Genomic DNA, 20,776 nt, shown 5'->3' with positions numbered 1-20,776 from the left:
CTCTTCAACAGACTGAGCCAAGCCATCAAACCCCAGCCCCCCTTTCCTGACCACCTTTGGCACCAAACTCCTCAGTTTGCCTGGTGCCATCACAGAGCAGCCTTTCCAGGCACCCTTCTGCTCCCAGGACACAGCAAAGCCTCCAGCTTTCAACTGATGCTGCACTGGTGAAGCACACCCCAGGCAGTGCCTGATCCCTGACATCACCACTGCAGCCTAACCCTGGTGCCCTGAACACCCCCAGCCTCAGCACAGCAGGAAGGGGGGATGGCAAAGCCCTGTTGATGCAGGACAATCAATCCAGCAGGAAATGAACGGGCCATTAAGGAAGGAGTTGTAACCTCAGCCTTCCCCTAATGGGTCTCAGTCCCAGACTGCCTGGCTGCAGAGGGATTTGGGTCCCAGCAGGGCTGGCTGCTCCAACAGCAGCAGGAGAGGGGTTTGGACAAGCAGGGGGACAAACCTACCCCAACAGGGACAGCCTGTGGTGGTGGCACACACGGGAAGGGGTGAAGGAAGGGCTCAGCTAACCCTGAGGGTTAGCAGCTTTTATAAAATCACAGATTTGGGTTGAAGAGACCATAAAGATCATCTCATTCCACCCCTGCCATGGCAGGGACCCCTCCCACTGTCCCAGGCTGCTCCAGCCCCAATGTCCAGCCTGGCCTTGGGCACTGCCAGGGATCCAGGGGCAGCCACAGCTGCTCTGGGCACTCTGTGCCAGCCCTGCCCACCCCTGCCAGGGAACAATTCCTGCCCAAATCCCATCTAATCCTGGAAAAGCCATTCCCTGTGTCCTGTCCCTCCATCCCTTGTCCCCAGTCCCTCTCCAGCTCTACTGGAGCCCTCTGGGCTCTGAGCTCTCCACAACCTCTTCTGTGTCTCCCTCTGTGTCTGTAGGGGAGCTGCTCTGTTCCCAACTTTGTGGCCTCCTCTGGACTTGCTCCCACAGTTCCATGTCCTCATTCTGTTCAGGACACCAGAACTGTGTGGTTTTCCCTGCTTTCACGAATTAGCAGGAGAAAAAGCTCCAGCCTTTTTTCTTACTAATGCTTAATCACAGTTTACACAGACCACATCTTGCCTCCCATGGTTCCACAGCCTTTTGCAAATCTTAATTAAGCAAAAGATTAAAAGTAGGTCCACAGCTCAGCTCTGATGAGTATCCTGCATCAGGGGAATGCTGCTCTCCTTGAGGAGACCAGAGCCTGGGGCTAACAGAGAAACTTCTCCTGATAAAATTTTCCTGACAAAAAAAAAAACATTTTCCTCAGCATTGGAGAACTCAATTGGTGAATCCAATCAGAGATTGGATTGTTCAGAGATCCCTGAACAAGGAATGACCTGTGACACTCCCCCTTTGTCTGAGTCTCAGCATTTGGTCACTTACTCTACCAGTTCTGGATTCAAGGGGAAAAATCTGCCAGACGGTTCCCAGGCTGGGTCCAGGAGGGATCAGGCTGGGTCAAGCAGCATCTCTGGGCAGTTTCTGAACTGCCTGGAGCTGGATGGATGGGCTCCATCTACAGAGGAGTGGGCAGGATGAGGGAGGTGATTCCCTCTCTACTCTACTCTTGTGGGACTCCACTTGGGGTTCTGTGTCCAGGTCTGGGATCCTCAGCATCAGGAGGACCTGGAGCTGCTGGAACAAGTTCAGAGCAGACCATGGAGCTGCTCCCAGGGCTGGAGCCCCTCTGCTCTGGGGCCAGGCTGGGACAGCTGGGGATGCTCACCTGGAGAAGAGAAGGATCCAGGGAGAGCTCAGAGCCCCTGCCAGGGCCTAAAGGAACTTATGAAAAGGGGGGAGAGGGACTTTTTATATGGGCAGAGGGACAGAACAAGGGCCAATTATTTCAAACTGAAAGAGAGGAGAGTTAGAAGGGGTACTGGGTAGAAATTCTCCCCTGGCAGGGTGGGCAGGCCCTGGCACAGGGTGCCCAGAGCAGCTGTGGCTGCCCCTGGATCCCTGGCAGTGCCCAAGGCCAGGCTGGACATTGGGGCTGGAGCAGCCTGGGACAGTGGGAGGGGTCCCTGCCATGGCAGGGGTTGGGATGGGATTTTCCCTTCCCAGACCATTCTATAACTCTATGCCTTCAGTGCTGTTATCTGTGCACAGCCTGACAATGCATCCACAAACACCCCATGGAGGATTTTCAGTCAGTGCTGCAGCATAATCTGGGCTTTTTTCTCCTTTTTCAATCTGATAAACTTGGAGTAGGCACAGAAGACACCAAACCAAGAACAAGTGGCCAGAAAACAGCACATGACTGAAGCTGTGAAAAGGCTGAGGGCTGCACAGAGTGAATCTTCTCCACCCACAGCTTCTCTCTGTTTCCAACCTGCCAAACACAGCCAGGTCCTCAGCAAGCAGAGCAGCACAGGGAGGGGGTGACAGCCCTTGGGGACAAGGGACAGGTGGCAGGGGTGGCTCCTGGCATCAGTCACTTCTGCTGAGTGTCCCATGGAACAGCACAAACCACTCACCCTGCCCTCAATGAGAACATCCAGAGCCTCTCACATCTGCCAGATCCCAGCATCCAACCCCAAGCTGGGGTCTCAGACACAACAAATCCAACAAATCCAACAAATCCAACTCTGCAGCTGCTCCAGGAGCTGCTCCCAATTAATGGGTATCTGGAATGAAACTACAAAGCTTCAAAGCACCCCCCAGAATCAATACCCCCATAGTAAGCTCGGGGTTTTGCATGTGGTACGAGAGGCAGGTTGGGAGAAGATGATCTCATACACCACATATTGATTAATCAATTCCAGCCAGGATGCTAATGGGCTTTTCTTACAACACTTGGCACCGGGAGGAAGGAGCAGGAATGCTGAATGAGAAGGGGAGGAACTGGTGGTGTGGTGAAGCTTTAGGGTGAGGGGAGAAATGCAGTGGGGAAATCTTCTAGAGATGGCTTTAAGTGGTCAGAGACTGGAAATAAATGGAGGAACTGAGCAACAGAAGGAGAAAGGAATAAATCAGATTTATTGGCTCCAACACAGTAGAATTGTGCTGGCAATGGACTGTGGCTGAGGATAATCCTTTCCTGTTGCTACAAAAGCCCTCCCAGGAAGGACTGAAAGAGCCCAGCATGGCTCTGGAGTCTGTGATGAAGAAAACTGAGCATAGCATCATCCCCCAGCCAGAGAAATGGGCTGAGGGCATCAGTAATGCCTGATTTAGGGATTTTTCCACAGAAACTGCACCCTCAGATGAGCTTTGCACTGCCTGGAAGGCAGCAGAGGCTGGGTGAGATTCTCTAGCTCCTTGTAAAGCTGGGAAGAGCAAAACTGGTCAGCCAAGAGGTTGTGCCAGTCGTGGTCCTGCTTTGCAGGAGGCAGGGAAATTCAGCCTGATGCCTTCTCTGCAGCCCACAGGGTCATGCCAGGGGTGAAGGAGAGTGATTTGTAAAACTGGACTGGACTAACCAAAACCAGTACTGGAGCTCAGTGTTACAGGTTTGGCCAACAAGGGCTACACCCAGTCAGGAGGGGAAACCTCCAGGCACAAAATATTAATGAGTTGCTGCTTTTGCTACCCAATTTTGTACAATTTGGGTTTTCTGTGGGCATTGTGAGAAGCTGTTCCCACTCACCCAGCAGAGCACAGGAGCACCTTGGGGTGACACCAACTCCTGCACTGCCAGCACCCCACTGCCACCACCCCACTGCCACCATCCCACTGCCACCACCCATCCCACTGCAGCTGAGCAGCTCTGCAGCCTCAAAGCACCACAAATTCCACCAGAACCAGACCCTGAGGCAAACAGGAACAATCCTCTTGAATAGCAGGGTCAGGAGGTGAAAACCACACTGATAAAATTGCATTTTTCTTCCAGAACCATCTTTTCCCAGCAGCACCCCCAGCAGAGGACTCACGTTGTAGAGGATGTCGGTCCAGCCCTCCATGGTGATGCACTGGAACACGGTGAGCACGGCGAACAGGATGTTGTCAAAGTTGGTGATGCCGTAGTTGGGGCCCTGCCAGTACTCCCTGCACGTGGTCCCGCTCTCACACTGCCTGGCAGGAGGCTCCTCTCCACAGGGAAAATCCCCCACCTCCTCACCTGCAGAGAGGGGAGAGAAGTTACTGCTTGGAACCATCCTGAAAAGTTCCTGCTTGTTAAAACCATCCTGGAAAGTTACTGACTGAAACCATCCTGAAGAGTTCCTGCTTGTTGGAACCATCCTGAGAAATTTCTCATCGAAACCATCCTGAAAAGTTTCTGATTGGAACCATCCTGAGAAATTTCTGAGTGAAACTGTTCTGAAAAGTTCCTGCTTGTTGGAACCATCCTGAGAAATTTCTGACTGGAACCATCCTGAAAAGTTCCTGCTTGTTGGAATCATCCTGAGAAATTTCTGACTGCAACTATTCTGAAAAGCTCCTGATTGGAACCATCCTGAGAAGTTCCTGATTGTTGGAACCAGCCTGAGAAATTTCTGACTGAAACCATCCTGAAAAGTTCCTGCTTGGAACCATTCTGAAAAGTTCCTGTCTGAAACCATCCTGAGAAATTCCTGTCTGGTTCTGCTGCATCCTCCTGGTACCACAGCAAGGATTAAATTCTCATTTTGGGTTTCTTTGTGCCTCTATGGACATGGAGAAGTGGTTGTGCCCCTGTAATCATTTCCACCCTGCTGGGCTGTGAGAGATGGGTCAGGGGAAGGTGGAGCAGAACCATCCCTGAAGCAGTTTGTCACCTCACACTGTGGAATTGTTTAGAAAAGACCTCTAAGATTCATCAAGCCAGCAGCACTACCCCATGTCCCCAAGTGCCACATGCACACGTTTTTGGGCACTTCCAGGGATGGGGATTCCAGCCTGGGCAGCCCCTTCCAATGTCTGACCCCTTCAGTGAGGAGATTTCCCCTGATCTCCAGTCTGAGCCTCCCCTGGCACAACTTGAGGCCATTTCCTCTTGTTACCTGGGAGAAGGGGCTCCCAAACTGCAAATTATTTCTGGCTCATGACAGCTCAGTACACCTGAGAGAGCTGGGAATGGTGTAAGAGCAACATGTAAAAATCCACACACAAAAAATACCCAAAACCCCAAAATAAAGCAACACCACAAAAATAAAACTGACAGTGTGGTAAAATCAGGGCCATACTTCAAACAGCCTCAAAGTGTTAAATATTTGCTCTAGAACATTAAAGCAAAAGGGACTTTCTGCATTATTGCTGATTTGGGGGTGTGGGCTGCCCCAGAATTGCCCAGGTACAGATGTTTGAGCACAGCTGCATGAGGAGCCCCTGGTGCCATGCCAAGGACTCCAGCTCCTCCTTAATGTGCACATTTGTGCTCCAAAAGGAGGGGAAGGATCCAGGAGGGATGGAGCCTCTGCTGAGTTTCACTGCAGACCCACAGAGGGCCAAGGTGGAGAAATCTGCCAGGGAACCACCAGGAATGGCCAGGAATGGCTCAGCTGGGAAGTGTTGCAGGTTGGAAACTCCAGTGCTGGCGTTTCAGAGTGAGCAAATATCCCAAGCAATATCCCTGTTTAGAGACTGGGACTGGGAACCATGAAAGGGTTTCCAAAGGGACACGTTATGGAAATGGAGCAGCAAACGGCACAAAATCCAATTCACCAGGGGAAAAGCAGGAGCAGCACTAACAGGAATTTGGAATAATAATTCAGTGGAGCAAAGCCTGCAGGAGGAAAGCAAAATTGTCACTGTGGAGCAGGATATAAGTGTGTGTAGATATATATATAAATATATATGACATATATATAAATATATATATGTGACACTTCCCTGTTGACTCAACACCTCGGTGCAGGGCAAAGCTCCAGCTCCCAGATGGGTCAGCACAGGCTGGCTCCAGGGCTTGGTGAGAGGAGAAAATGCCAAAGCTGGCTCCTGCTGACCATTTGGGAGCGTGCATTAGAAGAGGATCCAGTTTCATCTCGTTTTGGCCTTTTGCTGCCAGGGAATTCTCTGAAAATGCAGTGCACATCTACCACAAAGGGTGGGTGGGGCATTTTTTCCTTTTTAAAACAATGGCTAGAACTGGCCCTTACTCCTCATGGCTGGAGAAGACAGAAGGAAAATGGGAAATAAATGTGGTGCCCTTCTCTTCTTTGGGGCATTGGGGCTGGGTCAGGTGCTTAAAATAATCCTTAAAATAAAAACAGGACAGCAAGGAGGGTGCAGGGAGAAGGAAACAAGACTAGACCGTGCACTGCTGTTGAGTTTACCCATTTTTCATTAAAATAATAACATGTTTCCAGCTCAGAACAGTCAAGGGGAAGGACCTTGAATAACCCTTTGGCCATATTTTGGTGCCCTTTGTGCTGCAGTTCATCACTGACCCACCCAGGCCATTGGCTCAGCAGAGCCACACTCGGTGCTGACACCTCTGCTTGGTACCTCTGCTCCTCATTCCAGGAAAACTCCCAGGGGTTTGCTCACTCAGGGGATTTGGAACAGAAAGAAGCACGAGCAGCTTTCCCCTCCTCCCATTTCCCACCCCTGAGCAGAGGTATCTCTTTAATGAGTTCACATTTCCACCCTCAGGCCGGTTTGGAGCCCGTGGTCTCTGCCCCAGCTCCTTAATGCACCTCTGTGGAGATGAGGAGCACTTAGGTTTTAAAAAGCTTTGTGGGTTGCTGTGCTGCTCTGCTCCCAGGGGATGCAGTGCTGGGAAACCTCAGCCCAGTCTCCTTTCCAGAAACAGCATTTCCCTTCCAGCAGCTGGAAAGGATCCTCAGAACTCACCCCAAGGCAGCTCTGAGCACAGTGACCAGGCACAGGCACCCTGCCCTGCCTGCTCAGGGGGTGTGGGGGCTGAGCCACAGCTCCCACCCAGCTGCCAGCAATGCCTTCAGCTTAGCTTTTCTATTCTTTAATTCTGTACTGCCTTGGCATGTAACTCTGAACTTCATATCAAGTGTTATCACAGCCCAGGCACACAAAACAATCCTGTTCCAGCCCCAGAACCAAGGACAGCTGCAGCTTCAGCCCCAAAAAGTGCAAACAGGGAATTGAGGAGAGAATCTGGGAGGGTGGGACTGCAGAACCTGGAGCTGGAACTGGACAATGAACCCCAAGATGGAAATGGACCCAAACTTGTGAAAGTGTGAAACTCCTGACTCTGGGTCCATCTTGGGTCCATCTTGGGCTCTTGCACTGCCCAAGGTGAATCCTTTGAAGGCCTTTCAATAAATCCCTGCTTTGTTCCTTTAACTCTGTCCAGCCTCTGTTCCAGGTCAGCATCAGCAGCTGCAGAAATGCAGCACAGGCAGCAGAGCTCTGGCTCCAGCCAGCCAGAGGTGACAATACCCATGACAAAAACCTGCCCTGGGTACCCAAAGCTGGCACAGAACCCCTTGGTCAGCTCTGATGGCAGAGGTGAGGCTGCAGGGAGCACACAAGGCTTTGGGGATGGAGAAAATCCTCCCTCATCCAGAGTCAGCCAGAGGGAGAGCCTGGGGCTCTGCCTGCTGCTGCCTCCTGCACACAAAGGATGCACAAACATCCCCCTCCCTGTTTCCAGTCTAACAGACCTGACAATGCTCCTGGAGAACCCCAGCTGCTCATGCTCATCCTCATCCTCCCCAGCAGCCCAGCAGGAACTCTGCTGCTCCCTCCACACCCATCCTGTCCCTGTCCCTGTCCCCTGCCATCACTGCCACAGCCCCCAGGGGCCACAACACCCACAAAGAGACTTTTCCCTCCTACAAATCCAGTCCAAAACTCATTTTCTCCAGGAATTACCAGGATTTTCTCACAAGTCACAACTCCCAACTCTCCTCCACAAGCTGTGTTATTTTTTTCCAGCATTCCACAGGAATGTGAGCAAGAATTCCTTTTGCAAATCTCTGTGCACACTGAGTGTACTGAACTGTTCCCATCAGCAGCACTGTGAAGGATGCCCAGAGATTTGGCAGGGATGTTGTTTTATTTCCATTGGATTGCATGGAAATAAATCAATATTAAGACCTATTAGTGATAATGACTGAAAATACAAAGCTGTGTTTTAAAGAAAGTCAATTGCACCTTAAAATGCAATGGTTTAGAGACAAGAACCACATTTTAATGTGTGTTACCAGATAACAAACATGTATTAACACCACTACAAAGGAATGAGGTGGAAAGAGTTTAAGGTCCCTGCCAGCCCAAACCATTCCATGGTTCCATGATTTGACACAGCTGTTCCCAGCCAAGAATCTGTGGCATCATCCTTCTCCATCTTCTGGGGTTTATCACTCAGTCACAGGCAGACACAGATTTACTCTTCAGTGCCCAATTCCCCTTCTCTGAGGGTCATTTTTATCCTCTCTCAACCAAAGGACTCCTTTCCTTCCATCTATTGTCCTTTTATTTTCTGGTTGCTCCCAGACTTTTCAGTGTTTGACTACAGTAATTTCACGAATACAAGCCGCACCAATTTGACCAAAATTTTGGTGGAAACCCGGAAGTGCGGCTAATATTCCGGGGCGGCTAATCTATTAACAAAATTCTAAAAGCTGCCAACACGGAAGTGAGAGCCCGCGGCAGCCCCAAGCCAAGCTGGAGCCCAGCCGGCCCCGGCTGAGGTGGGAAAGCCTGGCAGAGGTGGGGCCAGCAGTGTGGGGGGCGGGCGGCAGAGCCTGAGCCAGCAGGGCGGGGCAGGGGGGGCGGCAGAGCCCGGGCCAGCAGGGCGGGGGAGCCCGGGAGAACTGGGGCTAGCAGTGCAGGGGAGCATGGCAGAAGCAGGAAGGCCGGCGGGTGGGGCTGCCTGGCAGCGGGGGAAGCCCAGCAGAATCGGGGCCAGCAGCGTGGGGGAGCCCGGCGGTGCGGGGGCCTGCAGTGCCGGCCAGGGCGAGGAAACGCGGCGGCGGTGCAGACGGGAGGGGGCGGCCGGCGAGCCTGGCGGCGGCGGCAGCGGCTGGCCCGCCGGCAGGGCGACTACGTAAACAACGCAGCGGCGACGCGGCCGGCGTGCCTGCCAGCGGCGGCAGTGCCTGGGCCGCCGGCAGGGCGACTACGTTAACGCAGCGGCGGGGCGGTGCTGACGGGAGAGGGGGGCCAGTGAGCCCGGCGGCGGCTGCAGCACCACCCGGCCGGCCCCGTCAGCAACCATGAGCGGGCCGAGCCTGCCTGGCCCCGCCCCGAGCCAGTAAAGCCCGCTATGCCGCGATCCTCTTACTAATTGGCCAATTTGTGAAAGCTGCGCACGGATTCTCGCGACGAACGAAAGTGCGGCTAATATTCGGGGTGCGGCTTATCTATTGACAAAGACAGCAACATTGTCGAGGCACCGGAAGTGCGGCTTATAATCTGTGCGGCTTGTATTCGTGAAACTACTGTATTCCACACCAAAGTTTCCCCAGAAACCTTTTGAGGAAACTCAGCCATTATTAATGTGAAACAACAGGAGTTTGGTTCTGTGCTTCTGCTACAAAAAAGTTATTTTGGGATGGGAGGCCCTAAGAGTTTAATCTCACTCTTTGCAGACTGGGAGCAGCCCAGTGGCATCTGAGAGAGGAGAATCTGTCCCAGCCCACGATGGGCACAAAATTCTGTTAACTCTCAGAATATGTGGGTAAAGAGGGAGAGAATTCAGGGAATGTGGAAGAGGCAAAAGGAAAAGCAGCACAGAAGCAGGAGAGAAAAGAGCAAAGGGCAGAGCTCACCTGTCTCGTTGGAAAAGCAGGTTTTATGGAATTTGCCCATGTAAAACTCCAGCCCAATGATGGCAAACATCACGATGGCGAAGAACAGGAGCAGCCCAATCTGCAGCAAGGGCACCATGGCCTTCATGATGGACTTGAGGACAACCTGCAGACCTGTGGGGACACAAAAACACCTCAGGGAGGGAAGGAAAACGGGGCCTTGGGAGTGGAGAGGGGCTGGGAGAGAGGGGCTGTCCAAGGGATGAGGATGGGCAATGCCAAGCAATGCTGCCTTTCCCAGGGCTATAAAATAATTCCTGCCAGGAGAGACAGTGGGGCCATCCTTTCTGGTGTCTTTTCTTCAGGTGACAGATCCAGAGGTTTGTTAAGCTTCAGAGGCACTCAAAGGACTTGTGCTGAAGCTGCTGGAGTCCCAAGACTCAGCCTGGAGCTGGACCAGGTCCTTGGGGCAATTGTGGTGCAGCTTTGAACTCTACCTAGGACACCTTGGGGCCAAGCAAGCCAGTCTGGTGCAGAGCAGGGAGGAGAAAAGTTTATTCCCTCTTCTCCACAGACATGCTGGAAGTGTCAGCTTTATCCCACCAAGTTCACACAGTGGATGGGCTCAGTGCTAATTAAGAAATTGGTGCTAAATTGTTATTACTGTTATTATCTGCCTGTACTGAAATGGAAGTGAGACCATAGCAGGAGATTAAACCTCAGCTAATACAATTATTTAGCTGCACCAGGGTCTCTTACAGATATTTGCCAAAATAAATTCCAATTTGTGTCTGTACAGACAAGGCTGAAGTGTTTCTTTGGAAGGAAGATCATGGTGGGACTTGGAGAGATCAGCAGGATCTGGACTGCAGTGGAAACCTGTCCTGAGGAACTCTGAGTGAGGGCAAAGAGACAACTTCCAGCAGCTGATATTGTCACTGAGTCTGAGAATGGAGGAGGGAAACAAAACCTCGTGGATGGATGTGATCCCCAGGGATGTGATCCCCTGTCCCAGGGATGTGATCCCCTGAGGGATGTGATCTCCTATCCCAGGGATGTGATCTCCTATCCCATGGATGTGATCCCCTGTCCCAGGGATTGCTCAGGACCTGCCTCTCCCTCCCCAACAGCCAGAGCAGCCTCACTGCTGTCCCAGTCCCAGCCTCTGCAGAAGCAAACCCTTTCTCCAGGGCTGCCCATCCACAGCTTTTTCAGCAGCCCTGAAACTCATTTTCAATTAAAGCCAGGGGAGATGAGGGAGAGAGGCTGGAGATGGAGCTGGCTGATAACATCCTGCAGATGCACACAACAAAAGCTGCAGTGATGGGCAGCAGCTGCCTTGGCCTGTCCTGAGGGCTGGGGGATGAGGATCGTCCTTGTCTTGACCAGTGAGATCGAGATGGGCACAGACATTTAAAAAGCATCAAGGTCTCTTTGACAGGAAAAATACCAAGGGTATAAAGGGAAGAATATTCCATGGTTGTGGGTGGTTGCACCTCAAGGTTATGCATTTGCCACAGGGGAAAAAAACCCTGTAAAATGTTCTGCTTTCACCACATCACTAAAAACCTGAGAGCAATTATTGTGGGGAAATGTTGTGCTGGCCCAGGACACATCCCCAGGTGGGAACACACGTCCCACAGCAGGACAAGGACAGCTCTGAGGGGCCACCTCCCTTTTGTGACACCCTCAGACTGTCACTGCCACACCTTGCACAGGCAAAAGGCCCAGGAAATAACAGGCAGCAGCATCTCCTTGTTGGAGACCTGCTAACAAATGTCACCTTTCCAAGGGTCTGTCCTGGCTGGGAGTTCAGATTGAAGCCCTGCCCATGAATGGATCCTGATTTCAGGAACTTTTGGTGCTGTCATTGCCCCCAGGTGAATTCAGAGCATCCCACAGTGCTGCAGCTCCTTCCAGCAGCTCTTGCTGGGGGGTACAAACCTCTCAATTCCACATCCAGGAATGGAAGAGCTCCTGGAAGTGATCCCTGCTGGGGGCAGAGCAGCTGCGACTGTGACAAATGAAAAGGCAGGAAACCACAGTGTGGGCACTGGGATGGTTTCAGGGCATGATGCAGCTCCTCACTGGAGCATTCAGACCCTTTAGTTCACACATAAAATATATAAATTCTGTAGGCAAGCCCAGATCCCACCTGCTCTTTCCTTTATTTTGTCCCCCATATTAAAAGGGAAAAATCCTCAGCACAGGATGCTCAGCTGATCAAAACCATCAGAAGAGCCAAGCTGAAAAGCCTGAAAGCTGCAAAATTCAGCCCAGAGAATTCATTCCCCCCAAAGGCAAAAGGGTCCTTGGACAAATCCCTGCTCCTCACCTGAAGATTTGGAGCGCTGAAATCAGCACAAAATGGGATGAGAGACAGCCAGACCCTGCCAAGGGCAGGAGCCACCAACCCCAGAGAGGCAGGGGGAGCAAATATTGCCGAGAAAAGCAATGACAAAATCTCAAAATCTCAAATCTGCAGAGCCCTGGGGCTGTGGCACAGCCTTGCCACCACACTCACTTGGGATTCCCGAGACGAGTTTCAGGGGCCGCAGCACCCGCACCGCTCGCAGCGTCCGCAGGTCAAAGTCTGTCCCAGCAGTCGCCAGAATCCTGAAGGGAAACAGGGAAAAAAATCCAGATTAAATGCAAATTCCTCTTTCTGAAGCATGGATGAGTGTGGTGTAAAACCAGCAAATATTGGAGCTGCTTTGAACTCTGCACCCATTGAAACACTCATCTTAAAGAAATTAGGATTTTAGTTAAAAGTTAGGAGAAACTGGGCTTGAGATAGTTACCTGAAACTTCAATAATTGATTGCCTGTCAATTTATGTTTGCTTAGTTGTGCTTGCAATGGGAAAGGATGAAACTGGTAGTTAAGTCCAAAGAACACAAACAATTGCAACCAGAAACTCATTCTGTGCAAAACTGGAGCTGCCCCAAAAGCCATTTGTATTGTCATTGATAGAAAAGGTCAGGGTGAGGAAGACTCACCTTACTTCCTCCTTTTAAGACCCCTCCCCACAAAAACGACCCCAGACTTAATTCAAGAAGCCAACCACGCTGCTTAATAGCCATTCAAACTAAAAAGGAAGCAGGGATGGGAGGGGCTGGTATTATGAATATGTATTTGTTTGAACCTTTTGTCAGTAAATAGACTCTGTGACCACCTGTGATTTTGCAGTGTGTATTAGGGGCTACCCCAGCGCTGAATAAACATTCACTTTGTAACTTTAAATTGTTAAAGAGTCTTTTGTCTGTTAGAGTTGAGTATCAGTGTTAGACCAATACTCATATCTTGGTAAATCACTGTGATCACTTGTGGATTGTGTTCACTGAAAGGAATGAATTCCCACAAAGTCCAGGGAAAATCCTGCTGTAGGGAAATCCCCAATCTCTGCCTGGTTATGAGGCCACTGGACATCCTCAGGCTGCACCCAGTGCTCAGGAAAGCACAACCCAAAAGGAACAGAGAGAGGGAACTGAATCCCTCAGTTCTGCTGGAAATTACCTGCCAGAACTTCCTAAAACAAATCCCCAAATCCCTCAGTTTGATGTCTGGTGTTTCCCAACTCCTGAAGCAGTTTCTGCTCATAGTTTCTTCTCTCTGTGCAAAATTAATTTTTGTTCAGAGCATCCTCTGGGAGGAGAACAGGCAGAGAGCAGGGTGTGAGTCTGCCACACCACAAAACCCAGCCCCCAGAACAGGAGCCTTAAAAATGGGATGAAAATGAAATGGATTCCCTGGCTTAGGGCACAGCAAGGGAAGAAATATTGTCCCAATGATGAGAACTCACTAAGGCAGCAGTGCCCCACAGACAGCACAGCACAGCCACCTCCAGCAATTCCTGCAGCCCTTCCTGGGATGCTGCAGCAGAAACATCCTTTCCTTGGGCCTGTGCCATCTAGAGGTGGGATTTAATGATCCTGGAGGGCTTCTCCAACCTAAACCACTCTGATTCTAACACAGGCCAACCTAAACCCCCCACCAGCCCTGCATCCACTGCACCACTCCCAGTGACCAGGAGAATTTGGCCCTTTTTCCTCCCTTTCCTGATAACAGGAGCCCTTTTTTCCCATTTTCTTGACAACAGGAGCTCTTTTTTCCCCATTTTCTTGCTAACAAGAGCCCTTTTTGTTCAGCTTTTTATAACAACAGCCTTTCCCCCTCCATTTCTTAATAACAGGAGCCCCTTTCCCTTAATTTCCTGACACCAGGAGCCCTTTATGCTCTATGTTTTTATAACAGGAGCCCTATCCTGAGTTTCCCGGTAACAGGAGCCCTTTTCCCTCAGTTTTTTGATACCAGGAGCCCTTTTTCCCAAGTTCTTTGATGACAGGAGCTCTTTTCCCTCAATTTCCTGATAATAGGAGCCCTTTTTCCTGAGTTCCTTGACACCAGGAGTCCTTTTTTTCTGTAGTTTTTTGATAATAGGAGCCCTTTCCCCTAAGTTTCCTGATAAAAGGAGTCCTTTTCCCTCAGTTTTTTGATACCAAGAGTCGTTTTTCCTGAGTTTTTTGATGACAGGAGCCCTTTTTCCTCAGTTTCTTGCTAAGACCCCTTTTCTGTAGTTTCTTGGCACCATTCAGCAGTGATGAGCCACCATGAAAAGCAGTCCAAGGAAAAGCAGAATTTTCCAAAAGCAGCTGTACAGTTGCACTCTGAGCTGTGCAGGACGGGGCTGAGGCAGTGCAGGGAGCACTCCCAGATTAAATCCCTGTCCTTAATTCCCTGACTGACTGAGCCTGGCCCAGCATTGAGCAGGCTCAGCATCGCTGGGCGGAAAGGGCCAGACTCCATCAGCAGGAGGTGCTGGAGATCAGGAAAAAAACCTGCTGGGATCTTGGATGGCAGGAGGCAAAAACCAGCCAGGACCTGAGGAGCTGAGTATTTATTCTATAGGACACCTGTCCTCACATTTTCACGACCTTAAAATTCCCATGACATCAGCTCCATGCATGCAGTTGGAGCACGAGCAACAGGAGAAAATTTAAACCAAGAATCAGCACATGCAGAGCCTTCTAATTTCATCTTCTGCACCCAGGCCAATGATTTCATCCTCTGCTCCCTTCCCTCCATCCTCACAGCCTGATTGCTCACTTCTGGACCTGTGCAGTGTGGGAATGACACAGGGAGGAGATAACCCTCAACATCACCTTGGCTGATGCTCCCATCAGTCTGCACTGAGCCAGGGTGGATTTGTGCTGTCACCAGGGACAAGCTGACAGGAAGGGTCCCTCTTGCCCTTCTTGTTCTGGTTTGAAATTCAAAGAGAAAATGGGAGGGAATGGGTGCCAGTGAATGTTCCAATGGGTTGAAGTCTTCATTCCAGAATTTTCTCCTTGTTGTTATAACCAGCCTGTTCCAACTCTGGCAACATACACAGAGCCCCTTTCCCAGGAAAACTCCAGGATTTCACCATTAGTCATGAATTCTGACAAAATTTTAACTGTCACCCCCTGGTTAACCTGCACAGGACATCCTGGAGCCACCACATCCAGTGGCTGCAGAGCTGCCCCACGGATTCCATCACATCCCACCCAAACCCCACAGACCACCCAGCAGGGCTGAGCTGTCCCTGCTCCCTCTGCCCATGAATCCACAACTCCTGGAAAACAAAACAGCCCAGTGTTGTCTAGAGAGGTAAAAAACAGCTGTAGGCTAAACAAAGCTGGAAAGAAAATCATAGAATGGTTTGGGTTTCTTTGGGCACCCTATGCCAGCCCTGCCCACCCTGCCAGGGAACAATTCCTGCTCAATATCCCATCTAACCCTGGAAAAGCCATTCCCTGTGTGCTGTCCCTCCATGCCTTGTCCCCAGTCCCTCTCCAGCTCTCCTGGAGCCCCTTCAGGCTCTGAGCTCTCCCTGGATCCTCCTCCTCTCCAGGAGCACCCCCAGATCCCAGCCTGGCTCCAGCCCTGGAGCAGCTCCGTGGCCTCTCTGGGCTCCCTGCAGCAGCCCCTGAGGGCTGAGGGGGCAGCTCAAGGGCTGAACCCCCCTGGGAACCTCGCAGGTCACTGAGGCAGAGGCTGAGACAGCCCAGGCTGGGCATGCAGCACCTGCCCTGCCCCGGGCACAGCCGGATCCTGCAGCCTCCTGGCACTCCGTGCTCAGCCCAGGGCTCTGCAGCCCCAGCCAGGCTGTGCAACCAGGGCACAGGGGCCCTGAGGCTCCTCACAAGTGCTGTGGTGTCAGCATCCATGCCAGGAACCTGCAGGATGTGAGGAAGGAGCCGGGGCAGCAGCTGGAGCACAGCAAAGCAGCTCAGGAGGGGAAACTGTGCCAGGGTGGGGATGGTGCCTTTTCCCCCTACTAAACCAAAACTCAGTGCCCTTAAAGTGCCTGGAAAAACATCTCAGTGAGGGGGAGACCCTAATTAACATCATCTGGGGCATTTGCCAAAGTGCCACCTTTGTTTTACTTTTTTCCCCTCTGAAAGCTCATAAAAGCCACCGCAAGTTAGGTCAGGAGCAGTGGGAAATCATCCTTAAAAGTCAGAGAAATGGAGAGATCAAAGGAGCCAGCTGACAGGCACATCCCAAAATCCTGCTGAGCATCCCTGGCTGCACAGCCAACAGCTGAGAACAAAGCACAGGTGATGGGAGACCCAGTGCCAGAAGAGGAAATTGGTTAAGAAAAGCAAAAAAATAAGAAAAAATCAGATTTTAGGTGGTAAGTGGCTCGTTCTGCAGCCATTTCTGTGTCTCAGTGGGGTGTGCAGAACACAGACACTGGATATGTTTGGGATGTTGCCTTGGATTGCACTTCCAAGGGTTTAAGTGCAACAAAATCAATTCCTCCATAGATGCTCTCTTTTTTGTGATGGCCAAACACCAAACCTTCCTTGTTCTTGTGCTGCTGAGGAGTTCCTGGGCACCCACCCTGCCATCCCTGGGGGCTCAGCACTGGGGCACTCATTCTCCAGCTTCCCCAGCCCTTGGTTAAACGCTGCTTTTCTCTCTCTCTCCTCCACTAACGAGCCCTGACTGACAGCTCTTCCCAGAGACAGCCCAGCTGTGCGATAAATGCTTGATAACTTTGATTCCAGCAACGCCTGGAATAAATTATGAAAGCAGCTTGTTCCTCTGGGTATAAAAGAAAGCAAAGAACGAAGGGAAAGTTCCTTCCCTGAACGTTCTGATAACATAAATAATTAGCAATCCCTTCCTGTAAGGGGCTGGGAGCTCAGGATTGATTTGTTCTGGTTCAGCGAGACCCTGGCTGCCAGACAGGGGGATGAGCATCCTCAGAGAAGCCCTGAGCAAAGAAAATGCCTTGGAATTCCTTCAGGTTTAGCCCCAGCACTCCAAATCCTGAGGATTGGAGTGGGGAAAAGCAAATCCTGTTCCTCAGGATCATCCCCACCTTGTCTGAGAGCCCCTAACACCTCCCATGGGGTCTCACCACTGGATATCACTGGTGCCACTGGTGAGGGGGAATAACTTGTGGGTATTTTAATGTAACCTTGCTAATTTTTATAAATTCAGTCCTAGAAATAACCCCAAAACCCCTGAGAGAGAAAACTCTGGTAAATCATCCCCATTCCCAGAACCTGGCTTTGAGCAGCCCCGTTCCCAAACCTGACTGAGCACCAAAGGTTAACAAACCCCAGCAACACCTGGGAATGGAATCCAGTGGGAAAAACAAAATAAAGAACTTCGTGAAGATTGGCTGAGTAGTTTAAGATGTTTGCCCATCTGTGGGACACCTGCAGGCTGGCTGTCACCTCTGTCCTTCCCACTGTCTCCTCTGCTGGAGAAGGAACTGGGAAAAGAAATATTGCATCATTCTGGCCCTGAGCTCCAGCAAACAGGTGGCACCTGGAGGTGCCACCACCTCTGGCACTTGGTGCCACCAGGACACCCCCAGCCCCGTTTCCCTGAAGGTTCTGAGTGGATCAGGAAGGTCTGGAGAGGATGAAGCCAAGGGAGAACCCACCCAGCTGTACCTGAGTGCTGCAGGAGGTGCAGGAGTGTCCCACGGTCTGGCTGTTCAGAGCCCTCAGCTGCAGGGCACAGCAGGGCCACTCATTGTCACCTCCCTGCCATTGCCATCTCCCTGCCACCCGCCCGAAGCCTGGGGACACTGCTCTGTGTCACTGCGGGATGTCACTGGTGGATCGCCCCATGCAGGACCTGAGGGCAGCGCAGGCACTCGGGCAAGGCTGGCCCTGCCCTGGGTGTGGCTGTCACCTCTGGCTGTGCCCGTGGCCATGCCCTGGGTGTGGCTGTCACTGCCCGGCTGGCTCGTGCCCATGGCCATGCCTGGGATGTCACTGTCACTCTGGCTCGTGCTAGGCCTGCGGTGGCAGTGCCACAGCCCAGAGCAGGGACATGTGGTGACCAGGGGGTTGGAAGCTGCCCCTTCCCACTCAGTTTGATCTCACTGTCAGCTTTATCTTGAGTACCAAAGGCACCGAGCCGAGCCCAGGCTGCGCTGATAAGTCGATGTGAGGTGCTAATTGCTCAGTTAATTGATGGCAGTGCCGGGTTCAGCTGGTGGCTGTCACTCCACACTGGTGACTCCCCACCAGCTGTCCTGGCCCTGCCACACGAAGGGCCCGGCTTGGCAGCTCTGTGCCTCTCCTTTGGATCACCAACACCCAGCCTAAGCCTCCCAGCAGAGCCCTGCCTGTTCCATCTGACCCTGCTCCTGACTGCCACACCGACAGCACAAGGGACAGATCCCACCCTTTCCTTCCCCTCAGGCTGATCCCTGGGCTCAGATAAACGTGTCTGCTCCCAAATGATTGTGTCCTTCAGAACAGTGAGGGATAAACCTCTCTCTAGCTCTGACATGAAGAGAACAGAGAGCAAAGTTAAATACACACCCAGGAAATAACAATATTTGGCAGCAAAGGGCTTCAGAAGGGCAAACAACCCATCCAGGAGAGGAGATTCAGAGGGAATCCCATCAATCCATAAAATACCCCCAAGGGGAGTCAGAGGATGGTGCCATGGTGTCCAGGGACAGGATGAGGAGCAATGGCCATAAACTAAAACACAACAAGTTCCACATCAACATGAGGAAGAAATTCTTTCCCTGAGGGCGGCAGAGCCCTGAACAGCTGCCCAGGGATGGTGTGGAGTGTCCCCCTCTGGGACATCCCAAACCCACCTGGACAGGCTCCTGTCACCTGCTCTGGGTGACCCTGCCTTGGCCTGGGTGATCTCCAGGGGTCCCTCCCAACCCCAGCTGTTCTGGGGTTCCCTGGCCTCACCCAACCAGGTGCATTTCTGAGCCTTTTGGAGGCAGCACTAAATTCACCACCAGCCTCGAGCCGTGCCCAGATGTGAATACAAACTCCCTCCCTCCTCCTCCTCTGCGTGACAGAGCAAAACAGGAGCAGAATCCCCTCCCTAAAACACCTGAAACCCACTTTTGTGAGTGTAATTCCTGAGCCAGGCTCCAGGGAGAAGCAGGGGAGGGAGAGTGTCTGGAGCCAGACCCTCCTGTGCTAGAGCCAGCCACAGCAGCCAGGCAGGGAGAGCCACTCAAATCCACCACACGAGGATTTGCAGGGCTTGGATCGTGCCCAGGATGAAGGAAGATGTTCTGATTATGAGGCAGTTGCTCAAAGAAGTCCTTGTTGCTGCTAAGCAGGAGAGACAGGGACATGCCCCACTGCAGAGAGGCAAAGGAGGCTCGTTTGCAATCAGCACTGACAGCTGGCAGGAAAATGCACACGGCCAAAAACATTCCAGGGAGCTCACGCTGGGAAAACGGAGAGCAGAGGAGTTAAAACCATCCTGCACTTCACTGGGGCTGGGAAAGTAGGTCACACCTTGAGCCTCTGCCATTAACAGCGCAAAGGAGAGATGCTGCTGTCTGTCCTTGGGAATGGGGTCCCACAATGTCACTCCAGAGGTTCCCGAGGGCAGGAGCTGGGAGCAGAAAGCATTTCCTGGGGACTTCTGGTGTCACCCACCCCACGGTCAAGATACGAAGGGGTTTGTCTCAGTAGGAGACAAAGGGGGAATCTTCAAGGGGAATTTCAGGATCAGCAAAATGTTTCAAGTATTTTTACTTTAGGGGATGTAAATGAGAGAGCATCAGAACAACATTTGGGGATTGTTTCATTTGTCAAGTTCTAAAATGAAGCACTCCCGGCTTTAAATACATTTTCCTTTTTAGTGGAAGCAATTCCTGTCAAGCCTGCAAATAGTTTTGCCTTGATTTAACGCTGCCATTTTCCCAAAAAATACAAACTCCCGAGCCCTGTGTGAGTGAGAAACGTCACCCAAACCAAACCCTGCCCTTCAGAGCTGTGCCAGGAGTGCTGGAGGAGCAGGGCTGTGCTCTCCACGAGCTGCAAGCACAAAGCAAAGGGCACAGGCCAGCTGGTGGGTGGATGGGGGATGGATTTTCCTGCCAGGTGGGCTAACAGGGCAGCACAGACTGCAGGAGGAGAGAGCTCTGAGTCACCAAAGCACATCCCAACCCTCCTTCCCTCCAGGAGTCAAAGCAGAAGCTCCTTGCCAGGCTGCCCTGCGAGCTGTGCTGAGGGCTGTGTTATTTGGAGGCACAGCCACCTCACCCTCTGCACTTGGCCAGCCCCCAGGAGGAGCTGCTCACGAGCTGGGCAGAAAATGTCAGCGCTATCAAATCCCATCAGCGTTTGAAAAGCAAAAAAAAAAAAAAACGGGTGGGAAGAGCTCAGCCTTCCCCACTGGTGCTGCTGGAGCTGCTGGGAGAGGGGTGGGAGCAGCAGCCAAAGAGGGGAAGGAAAAACAAACACCTGGCAGGGATGGAGCAGCAGCCCGAGAGGGGAATGAAAAGCACCTGGCAGGGATGGGCACATCTGTCAGGAGGGAAAGGAGACCTCTGGCAGGTCACTCCCCCCTGGGCCCCTGCACTGTGGGGTTTTCCCCACCCAGACACAGCTGAAGCAAGCACTGGACTCTGGAGGGCTGGGGGATGTCCCAGTGCAGCCACCCCGCCCCAAAGCACTGCTGGGGTGGGCAGGTAGTGAGCAAAGATCAACACTCGTGCAGAGTGAGAGCCAGAAACAGCCATGAAATAAACGGGAAAGCAGAGAGGGCAGGGAGGGGGTTCCTGTGCCACATCTGCACTGTTCTGTGCTCTCTCCCCAGCCCCAGGGCACAGCCAGAGGGGGAGAAGTGGCCAAAATGGATCAGCAGCACCCCCACACCTGGAGCTGTGCACTTCA

At 52.0% G+C, this 20,776-nt stretch overlaps 2 protein-coding genes across 2 annotated transcripts in view; both read right to left on the bottom strand.

The window, feature by feature from the left end:
* EHMT1 (euchromatic histone lysine methyltransferase 1) overlaps positions 1 to 20,776 on the bottom strand; it is a 274,314-nt gene that overhangs the window by 107,706 nt on the left and 145,832 nt on the right. The gene's annotated exons all lie outside the window — the stretch shown is intronic.
* Positions 3,725 to 20,776, bottom strand: part of LOC117005611 (voltage-dependent N-type calcium channel subunit alpha-1B-like) — a 110,962-nt gene continuing 93,910 nt past the window's right edge. The window contains exons 4-7 of the mRNA XM_033077492.2: positions 12,125 to 12,216; positions 9,622 to 9,774; positions 3,880 to 4,067; positions 3,725 to 3,757 (exon numbers count right to left, since the gene is read on the bottom strand). Coding sequence (XP_032933383.1) covers positions 3,725 to 3,757; positions 3,880 to 4,067; positions 9,622 to 9,774; positions 12,125 to 12,216 — 466 coding nt within the window. The remainder of the gene's footprint in view (positions 3,758 to 3,879; positions 4,068 to 9,621; positions 9,775 to 12,124; positions 12,217 to 20,776) is intronic.

This window comes from Catharus ustulatus, chromosome 21 (assembly GCF_009819885.2).
Source record: "Catharus ustulatus isolate bCatUst1 chromosome 21, bCatUst1.pri.v2, whole genome shotgun sequence".
Taxonomy (NCBI): Eukaryota; Metazoa; Chordata; class Aves; order Passeriformes; family Turdidae; genus Catharus; species Catharus ustulatus.
Note: the sequence above shows the minus strand (reverse complement) of the source record. Positions and strands in the feature narration are given on the sequence as shown.